The sequence below is a fragment of the Lactuca saligna genome, chromosome 4 (genome assembly GCF_052625555.1).
Source record: "Lactuca saligna cultivar CGN05327 chromosome 4, ASM5262555v1, whole genome shotgun sequence".
NCBI lineage: Eukaryota > Viridiplantae > Streptophyta > Magnoliopsida > Asterales > Asteraceae > Lactuca > Lactuca saligna.
In genome coordinates, this window is record NC_136420.1 from 153,808,978 (window position 1) to 153,820,196 (window position 11,219).

Here is an 11,219-nt window from a genome sequence, read left to right on the forward strand (position 1 = left end):
GTTCTTGTTAAGTCCATTTTGGACTAGGACTTCCTTATTGGATCCAAATGGACCAATAAGCTTCCAATTGGACTATCATGGGCTTAGAACCCTAATTGGGCTCTAATTGGACCCACATTCTTTTATTTCAATATTTTGGGCTAGGTTGAACCTAGAATGAAATAAATCACAAGCTTTGATCCATAATTTAACCTAACCTAGCCTATTAAAGCATAAAAATCACAATTTTATTTTATAAGGCTAATAAGCACCCAAAACTAACTCTAATTTTGGGCTTAAGGGGAAAAAGCCCAAATTTTTCTTTTCCCTTTCAAATTCTCGGCCCAAGGCCCAAGCCCAAGGATAAATGGAAGAGTTGACTATTTGCTTGCCACCTCATTATTACCCAACATGTTTCCATGCACCTTAGTCCATATCTCCATGCATATCACTTCAAAAGTCATTTCTTCTTCTCTTCTCTCTCACTCTCGGCCATACACCCACACACACACACAAAAATCTCTCAAATTCTCTCTAGATCACTCAAGAACTCTCCTTCCTCCCCTCTCCAAAATCTCAAAAATTAGGAAGCATTCAAGAAGGTTTTTCCACAAAATTCTTCATCTAAGGTAAGATTATGCATAGATCTATGGTTTAAATTCTTTTGTTATCAAAATCCTTTCCTAATCTATGCAAAAATCGTGATCTTGCATCCTAGAACCATCTCAAAACTCGAGATCTTCATCAAAGGGAGCTAAGGCCAAAAACACTTCATTTTCCTTCCATTTTTCCTTGCAAAACCGAATCAACACCCTAAGGTGAGCTTCATACCCCCTATTTTCTGTTTTTATGAGTTTTGTGGGGGGGGGGGGGGGAATACAAGTGAAAGTGTAGATCTATATGTGTTTTGTATGCCTTGTATGATTTCCATGCTTATATGTATGCTTTTATGTGTTTTTATGTTGGATCTAGCATTAAAACCCATCAAAACCGAGATATATCTTGTGTTAAATGATTTTAGCTTCCAATATGTTTCTAAACACAAAGTGCTTCAAGAAAAATGGCTAAGTGGTTTAGTAATAATTTTCTTTGAGTTAAAAACACAAATTTTGGGCCTAAAATGTGAAAAATGCAAAAATAAAAGCCCAAATTGACATTTCACAGATTCTGATGGATGAAGTGTGCCAAAACAGTTTTCATAAATAAAATTCTGGAAATATACTCATTTAGGGGACTAAAATCATAAATTTCAAGCTTAATGGGCTAAAAATGAAAATTTCGGCTCAATAAGGCCCATTATGCGAATTTTTCTGTTTTGGAGGGCCAAAACTGTAACTTTCTGTAAAACAGTGGACTATAAGTGTTCCAACTCCTTTTCAAAGGTTTAAAATGCTTTTTAAATTTAAAAAGGACCAAAGTTGCAAAAATTTTCCAAATTGGGCCAAAATTGTCAAAGTTGCGAAAAGAAGGGATTAAAACCGAGAAAACTGCATTTTCGAGGACTTAAACTGTTTTTATGAAAAATATGTTGAAAAATATTAATTTCAATAATTTTTGGTGTTACAATGTCAAGAAAAATAGTTTAAGGACTAAACCGGGAAGTATTTAATATAAAGGGTTGAAAATGTAAATTTCACAAATGATGAGGGGCTGAAAACAGGAATATTTCAAGGCTAGTTCAATGTACACAATTTGATCAAATAATGGCACCGCGACTATTAACGAAATACAATACATTACAATACCAAAAGTCGTTGTTAAACGAATTGGCTCGGTCTCGAGCCAATAGAAACCTACGACTACTAACACTACGACACTACGATTCATACAAGTAACGTTTGGTTATACATATACATGCGAGTGTGCACAGACGTCTATGCACCATCTTTGGGCCCCACAAGTGTAAAATCTTGTTCGTTGAGCCTAGCTAGCCCAATGACCTGATCTTAAGGCCCGAAGACATTTTTTTTTTACGGTGTGTTGGGTTTTACCGATCCGACACAACGTAAATGGACTTTCAATGGCTTGTATACCACCGGTCCCCAAGGGTCCTTTGGTCTTGCTAGTAAGGTCTACATTTCATGCGAGGCGGGTCGGGGACCCCTCGTACATTTTATCCCCAACCGGCTAATGGAGTTACCGGGGTCTTCGTGACCTCTTTCTCTTCGGATGTGGGACTACACCTAGTCAGGGCGATTGGATAACGCGATTAGTACTAACGACGCCTTCGGAGTCGTTAGTATAACTATAAACTGGGCGTTTGTGTAACGCGGGTTTGTAGTAAATAATCCTGCTCGAAAACCTTCCAACGTCGCCTGGGACTGACACTATACGCTATGCAATGGTTTCAATGTAACATCACGCAACTTTAAGGAACTAGGAGAACATCGGGTTTTCCTAGGGTTTTCAATACTTACAAATTTGACATGCATACATTTTAAACGAACACTTTTTTTACAAGTATAGAAACAAACAAGCATACCTATGGATCTTCACAAATGTCTTCAAAAAGCTTATCTTTTCAGAAAATATCGGATTTTCTGGTGGTTTTTCAAACAATACAAACATTCGATTTCAAACACTACTTATGAACTCACCAACATTTCATATGTTGACGTTTTTCAAAATACTTGTATTCTCAGGGAACCAGTGAATCAAGGGAAATCATATTCAGTGACGGTTGCAGTTTATTTTTGTATGGATTGAACAAATTAATTTTTGGGAAATGTAATGTTTAAACAATGTATGATATGTAAACACTACTGGTTGTACTATGTTGATGAATGGTAACGAATGTTGTTATGTTTCATATATATTCAATGTTATGGTATTCAATTGAGTCACGGCAAGCCCCCGGACGTTTCCGCCGTCTGGTTCGGGGGTGTGACAAAGAACCTTAGGATGCTAAGGAATATGTAGGGGTGGGTAATTGAGTGTGCGCTTGAGCCAGTCCCTAATAGCGACCCTCATCCTCTCTTTTTCTTCTTGCTAAAATGGTAACAAGGATCGGATAACGACCCCCCTAGCGAGCATTAGGGGGCCGTGTTCATGGCTTGTTACGAGTGGGCTTAACATCCCCACTTCGCTTAGCCGTAGGGTGAAGAGATACAAATAGGTAGAGTCTATTAATTTTTTTAAATATATAAAAAATAAATATATAAATAAGACATTTAATTTATAAATTAATTAATAAGAGCACAATAATCTTTTTAGGTAAGACAGAGATCAAGTACGCAACAAAAATAAATAGTAGTGACCATTCGAGTTAAAAAATAAGTTAGGAACAAAACGCACAAATTATTCCAAACTACAGGGACAATTCGTATAATATACTCGTATCTTTTCGGTTTGTTTACATCTAACTATTCTTTTTACACATCTAAGTAACAAACTTTTTGAAAGTGTTTACATATGATTATTATGACCAGATGTAACATTTTGTTCTATATATATATATATATATATATATATATATATATATATATATATATATATATATATATATATATATATATATATATATATTTATCCAGATGTAAACAACTCAATTAAAAAAAACCTTGAAACAAGTCAATTAAAAAAAACCTTGAAAATTTTCCTCAAGTTTGGTCGTTGCATTTTGCATATTGCACCTACACAAACAAACACACTTCATTTTGTATGTTCAAAACCGCACCCTCTTTGACACTCCCGATTCACAGATGTGCTGTTACGCGACTTGATCTCTATTTCCATTACTCTCCATACCCTAGCACTCACAAAATCTCTCAATTCGGACGGAGATTCGGCGTGCCTTGCTCTCTGTTCGGGTTGTCTGATCGGATCTCTCACTCGGAGCTTAGGGTTCTGTTGTCAGTCATTGATTTATCGATCAAGGCGCTTAATTTAATCTGTAGCAATGGTGAGTCTACAATTCTACTTGATTCGCATTTTTGCTGATTTTGTTTTGGATCCGGTTGATCTAATTCCGTTTGATTGATCATTGATTAAATCACATTAGAGATTAACTTTGGCGTTTGTATGATCTATTTGACATTTTATTAACGAACTATTGGGATCTGGTGTACTAACTGAAACTTCATTTCCTTTTGTTTGTGTTTCACTTTGGAACAGCCTCTCAGACTCGAGATCAAGGTACTGCTGATATTCATTTGGAATTGACTCATTGTCGTTATTGTTATTAAGTAAAGACTTGTCTTCATTAGTCGTGCTAATTATGAGTATTTTTGACAGAGGAAACTCGCTCAAAGATCAGAAAGAGTAAAATCCGTGGATCTGCACCCAACGGAGCCATGGTAATTATACTTGCGCATTATAAATGAACTCTTTTTGGTGACTTGTGTATTTTTATTTTGACTCTGATAGAAATTGCTAGGAGTTTATTTGTAGTATAACTGAATCCCAAGCTTTAGTAGCTAAGTCATAGGGAAGTTTGTTGTTGAGCAAATACTAGACATTTATACATCAATAGTCATGGTTCTTTTGTTTTTTTACAGGATCTTAGCAAGTTTGTATTCGGGGACAGTCTGCATCTGGAATTACCAGACCCAGGTATGAGACTAATTTAACAAGTTTTAGGAAGTGTAATTAAAATGGTTGATATTTTCTAATGGGATTCTGTTGGCATCTAAAGTCAACATCCATGCATGTTTTCCTTGATGTATATTCCTTCTCAGTGTAGTATAAATGCAGTAAAATTCAACAGAGAAACACAAAATTCAGGTTATTTCTCTTATTAGAATAGTTGTCATTGCCTCTTGTGAAGGGATTTATTTCTGTTGCGATGCAATGCAGTCGACTTATTGGCTATAGAAAAATAACTACAAAGAACATATAATTTTTAACAATTTACTAGTAGCATTTTAAATTACTGCACTAAATAAATGCCCTGCAGAAAACTACCAGGATATAAATGTCATTTTACTTTGTGCAACTTAGTTATATAGTAGAGAAGGTAGCTGAATAGCTGATCACTGCTGATGCCACCAATTATTTACGAGGCATAGAATAGTATAATAAGAAATTGTTTGTATAGTTATCAAGAAGGAAATAAACATCATAAATGTTGTAAGATGTTAAAACTTTTGTCACTTCATTGATTGGCAAGTAGATAACTGTCTTGAATGGAGCTAAAGAACAAAGCTTACATAAGAAAGTAGAACATGTTCACTTCTTGCAGTGTTCCTTTTAATTATAAAGTGAACACTATTGAATACCATAAGGTTAAACGACAACAAGGAACTATTGTAAAGAGCATTAGTGGTTAGATATATAGCAAGATCTGGAGTAAGTATCAATCCACCTTTTCATTTACATTTGTAGGTAACATCAGCTGTTATATTCTTATGAAAGAAATTCAATCAATTACCAACACAACTCTCATATTCTTAATTGCAGATTATGGTAAAATCATTTGAGGTTACTGAATTACCAGGTTTGTTATTATAGTCTGTTATTGTACCCTTTTATCTGATTGGAATTTAAATTTTATATCTGATGCTTACACAACACATATGCAGTCAGATCAGCAAAGTTCATAGCACGCAAGCAATGGGTTGTTGCTGGTGCAGATGATATGTTTATTCGTGTATACAATTATAATACAATGGACAAAGTCAAAGTCTTTGAGGCACATACTGATTACATCCGGTGTGTGGCTGTGCACCCTACACTACCCTATGTATTATCATCATCTGATGACATGCTTATAAAGCTTTGGGATTGGGAGAAAAGTTGGTTTTGTACTCAAATCTTTGAGGGTCATTCTCATTATGTTATGCAAATCACTATTAACCCTAAAGACACCAATACTTTTGCAAGTGCATCACTTGATCGCACTATAAAGGTAATCTTAGTTAGAACATGCTTACTAGAAACTGATACCCTTCATTTTAACATTATCTTTTTTAATTTTAGATTTGGAATCTTGGTTCACCTGATCCTAACTTCACACTGGATGCACATCTCAAAGGAGTGAACTGTGTGGATTACTTTACTGGTGGTGATAAACCCTATCTTATTACTGGATCAGATGATCACACTGCTAAGGTTTGTCCCCCTTTTTTTTTTTTTGGCTATGTGTACAAATGTGTCTACAATTTGCATTTTATGTTATGTATAAATTGAAACAGGTATGGGATTATCAAACTAAAACTTGTGTCCAAACTCTAGAAGGTCACACACACAATGTTTCTGCTGTATGTTTCCATCCCGAGCTTCCGATAATAATGACAGGTTCAGAAGATGGTACTGTTCGTATATGGCATTCAACCACTTACAGGTGGGCTCTTGTTTTTGACCTTTAAGGGCGTGTTTGGTTTGTAGATTCTGAAGGATTTGGAATTCAATTTCTTTCTTCATTTCCTATCAAAAGACCATAATACCCTTGTTATACATATGCTAAAAAATGTAAACTTTTTGACTTTATGCCACTCTTTTTTTTCATGCAGACTTGAGAACACCTTGAACTATGGACTTGAAAGGGTTTGGGCTGTTGGATACATGAAAGGTTCACGTCGGTAAGTTTGTATAGCACTTTTTGTTTTTTGTTTTGTGGGTCTTGATGCTTCTTCATTTATCTGGAATTATTTTAATTACTGTTTTTGCAGGATTGTTATTGGCTATGATGAAGGAACCATAATGGTGAAAATTGGACGTGAAGAGCCTGTAGCCAGCATGGACAATAGTGGAAAAATTATATGGGCTAAACATAATGAAATTCAAACTGTTAACATCAAGAGTGTGGGAGCTGATCATGAGGTTTGGATTTTAAACCCCATATACATGTTATGTTATGTCAACAATGAAATGGAAAATAAAAATCTATTTTTTATTCAGGTTTCTGATGGAGAGAGGCTGCCTTTAGCAGTTAAAGAACTGGGAACATGTGATCTTTATCCACAAGTAAGTTATGCTTGTTCCTACCTTCCTTTGACCTGAAAATAGTCAACCATATGGACTTTGACTTTTTCTATTTTTCCACAGAGCTTGAAGCACAACCCAAATGGGAGGTTTGTTGTTGTCTGTGGTGATGGTGAATACATCATATATACAGCTTTGGCATGGAGAAATAGATCATTTGGGTCTGCATTAGAGATTGTTTGGTCATCTGATGGTGAATATGCTGTTAGGGAAAGTACATCTAAGATCAAGATCTTCAACAAATCTTTTCAGGTTCTCCCATAACATTCCAAAGGGTACATCCGTCATTTACTAATCTACTCAAAGATTTATGTTTCGGGTGTTTAAATTAACCAGGAAAAGAAAAGCATCCGGCCAACTTTTTCAGCTGAGAAAATATTCGGAGGATCTTTACTTGCAATGTGTTCAAATGATTTTATATGTTTCTATGATTGGGCTGAGTGTAGATTGATTCAACGAATTGATGTCAATGTCAAAGTAAACACTAGTTACACTATTAACCTTGGATTTAAATTATCTATTTCTTTTATTATCATGTCTTATGATATCTTTTTTGAGTTTTTTCAGAATCTTTACTGGGCAGATAGTGGTGACCTTGTGACAATTGCCAGTGATTCGATGTTTCACATACTAAAGTACAATGTAAGATCTTATTTTTTCTATTTTTTTTTCTTTCGAAAGAAAATGTAAAATGAAAATTTATTTATATTGCAGCGTGATGTAGTGTCTGCACATTTTGATAGTGGAAGATCTGTAGATGAACAAGGTGTTGAGGATTCCTTTGAACCTTTGTATGATATAAATGAAAGAGTTAGAACTGGATTATGGGTTGGGGACTGTTTTATTTACAATAATTCTTCATGGAGACTCAATTATTGCGTGGGTGGCGAGGTATATTCCTTACATCATTACTACTTGTTATAAAAAATTTAGGGTAAATAAACTACATATTTCGTCCCTGTGGTTTTATGAAATTACGGTTTGGGTCCCTCACTTGAGTTTTTAATCTTTTTCGTCCCTAAAGAAGACTTTGAAACACCTTTCGTCCACCCTTCTAACTTCTCTTGTAAATCTTATATAAAATGGCATTAATACCGTTTCTTTTAGCATTTATTTGAATTATAATTGTAAATTAACAAAAATAATTACAAAACATGTAAAACAGAGGGGAGGGGAGGGGGTTTCTATTTAGGGTTTTGATTTTTAGATCTATTGTCGTAATTAGATAAAAAAAAATGTAAAACAGAGGGAAACATGGTCGTTTAAATTGATTTAACACCCTATTAACGTTACAAAAATTATTTTTAGGGATGAAAATGGTTAAAAGTTGAAGTTAGGGACCCAATCTGTAATTTTCATAAGTGCACAGGGACAAAAATATTTTGTTTACCAAAGAGTTTCCTCACTTGGGTTTTTTATTTTAATATTATGAATTGTTACATAGTTTTAAATAAATTTTCAGGTAACCACAATGTTTCATTTGGATCGACCAATGTATCTTTTAGGATATTTAGCCAACCAAAGCAGGGTTTATCTCATTGACAAAGAATTTAAGTGAGTGTCTTTTACAGATTTTAAATTAAACATCATTATTTTAAAGTTCTAATTTTGATTATTAATTTATTATAATTATTACATTGTAGTGTCATTGGATACACATTGCTTCTCACCTTGATCGAGTATAAAACACTTGTGATGCGTGGAGACCTTGAACGAGCTAGTGACCTTTTACCATCAATTCCGCAGGACCATCATAACAGGTAGACCTCAGATACACCTGATCTAATCCCTTGTATAAATAATTCATGGATTTTAATCAAATATATATTGTTTATTTCACAGTGTTGCCCGTTTTCTGGAATCTCGAGGCATGATTGAAGAGGCTTTGGAAGTTGCTACAGAGCCTGATTATAGATTTGAGCTTGCCATTCAGCTTGGTAAACTAGACATTGCTAAGGTAACAGCAATCAACTTTTGCAAACAAAAGATAAATTTTTTATACTTTTTATATAAAATAAATTCTATTTTATACAGGATATTGCGTTAGTAGCTCAGAGTGAGTCAAAATGGAAGCAATTGGGAGAACTAGCTATGTCTACTGGAATGGTATAAATTATTCGATTTTTTTTCTTTTCTTTTTATAAATATTTATATCTGTTCGAAATGATTAAAATATTTGTGATATTGCAGTTGGACATGGCTGAAGACTGTTTGAAGCATGCAAATGATTTAAGTGGTTTATTACTACTCTATTCTTCTTTAGGAGATGCTGAAGAGATTACAAAACTTGCATCACTTGCAAAAGAAAACGGAAAAAACAATGTTGCATTCGCTTGTCTATTTATGTTGGGTAAATTAGAAGACTGCCTACAGTTGTTAATTGACAGGTTTACCCTCATGTTTCAGTTTCATACATAAATAAATCCTGTTCAAAAAACATTTCTAAAAAAACACTCTCCTTTAACAGCAATAGGATACCTGAAGCAGCTTTAATGGCACGATCTTACCTTCCAAGCAAAGTTTCAGAAGTAGTCGCCCTTTGGAGAAAAGACCTTAACAAGGTTAATACTTGATTAATAATTTATAAAGTCTTTTGTCCTTTTTTGTCATTTTACACAATATAACATGATTTAATCACATTCGCAGGTTAACCAGAAGGCTGCAGAATCTTTAGCGGATCCAGACGAGTACCCAAACATGTTTGAGGACTGGCAAGTTGCACTACAAGTTGAAGCAAGAAGCGCAGACACAAGGTTAGATTCGTCATTTTTTGATAAAATAATTTGTGAGATAAACAAAAAACTAATACATATTTTTTTCTTCCAATTATTGTATAGGGGTAGTTATCCTCCAGCAACAGAATATGTGAATTATGTTGATAGATCGCATGTGAACCTAGTTGATGCTTTCAAACACATGCAACTGGATGTTCATGAAAATGGAGAGTTGGATCAAGGGGTACATTTTTGACTTGGTATTTATATTTTATTTTCTGTTTTAATATTTATATGTATTTGTATTTTTATTGACACAGGATGTAGAAGAAGAGAATGAAAAGGAGGAGGAATTTGTTGGTAATAAGGATAAGGATAATGATTCTTCAGATGGTGGTGTACTTGTTAATGGTCATGAAGCTGAGGCTGAGGTTGATGAAGAGTGGGTTACAGATAATGCAGGAAACCCATCAGCAGCTTAAAAGCAATTTGTGAAAATTCTAATCTTATTTTCTGGTGATCTGTTATTCTATTTTATTTTTTAATTTTCACATTATATGGAGGGGGTCTAATTTTTCAACTTCATCTTGTCTCTGAATGGCAGTACTTACATGGCGTCACTAAGTTCACTGTAGACGGCTATGAACTCCTTCCTCAGGTAAGATTTAGATTTTATTTTTTTGTATGAGATGGAATTGTCACGTGTCTATTACTTATTTTTTATTTTAAAAAAAATTAAAATTGCTACGTAAAAATTCAAAATCATTTTTGGTGTTGGAACAAACAAATATATGATTATGTGTTTTTTTTTTTTTTTTTTTTTTTTTTTTTTTTACTTTGTAGGTAGCTACCTAACTGTGAATGGGAGAAATGGAGAAGGGGGGGCGTCTGTTTAATTTGAGCGTGGTGTAATGTCGAGTTTTGTAATTGGGGAACATAAAATTAAATATAATATAGACATGAGGAGTTGAGTTTGGTAGTGTATTGAGTTTTAGTTACTTTCTAGGTTTTATAAAATACCAATACCAAATATTCTTTTTCAGGCCATACTTTTCGTCTTTTCATATTTACAACATGTTTTTGTTTATTTACCTTTTAAAAGTAAATTACAAGAATCATCCCTGGGGTTTGGTCCTCTCTGTGCGTTTCATCTCTATGTTTTGTTTGGGACTTGGTTTTTAACTGAGAAGACTATCGATGCCATTGCTGAATGTTGTTTTAGTTTTTATGATTTATTTATGTATTGTGTTTTGTTTTTCTATTTAATTGGATCCATTAATATTGCCTTGAAGCTTTCTTTTTTGATTCAAATTACATTTCCAACCTCTGATTAACCCCATCTCGTCGAAGGTTCAACGTTGTGGCATGTGGGGTTTGCTTTAGCTTGTAGGGTTGGGGCGTGGAGGCGATGCCATCTGGTTCTTCCGATGATGCCATTCTTGAGAACATAAGTGGGATGGTGAGTGAGTGAACGATAGGTTTCCATTGGAGAAGATAAACATTGGAGAAGACATTTCTTGAATCAGCGTCTTTGTACTAGAGGATTTCGGCAGTGGTGAGGTGTGGTGTCTCCGGCTGTATTCAGGTCTAGGGTTTTACTTGGGT

The 11,219-nt window shown here is 34.4% G+C and overlaps 1 protein-coding gene across 1 annotated transcript; it reads left to right on the forward strand.

Moving 5' to 3' along the window:
- The first annotated feature begins 3,613 nt into the window (after positions 1-3,613).
- Positions 3,614-10,661, forward strand: LOC145042962 (coatomer subunit beta'-2-like). The gene is made up of 26 exons (XM_078991491.1): positions 3,614-3,880; positions 4,093-4,113; positions 4,213-4,274; positions 4,476-4,530; positions 5,377-5,413; positions 5,499-5,824; positions 5,896-6,027; positions 6,111-6,259; positions 6,429-6,497; positions 6,588-6,738; positions 6,817-6,882; positions 6,964-7,152; positions 7,237-7,377; positions 7,468-7,542; positions 7,615-7,791; positions 8,363-8,454; positions 8,544-8,660; positions 8,743-8,857; positions 8,935-9,006; positions 9,091-9,287; positions 9,368-9,461; positions 9,547-9,653; positions 9,738-9,858; positions 9,935-10,130; positions 10,219-10,272; positions 10,458-10,661. The coding sequence occupies exons 1-24, from the start codon at positions 3,878-3,880 to the stop codon at positions 10,094-10,096; spliced, it is 2,730 nt and encodes a 909-aa protein (XP_078847617.1). The 5' UTR covers positions 3,614-3,877; the 3' UTR covers positions 10,097-10,130; positions 10,219-10,272; positions 10,458-10,661.
- Positions 10,662-11,219: the final 558 nt, after the last annotated feature.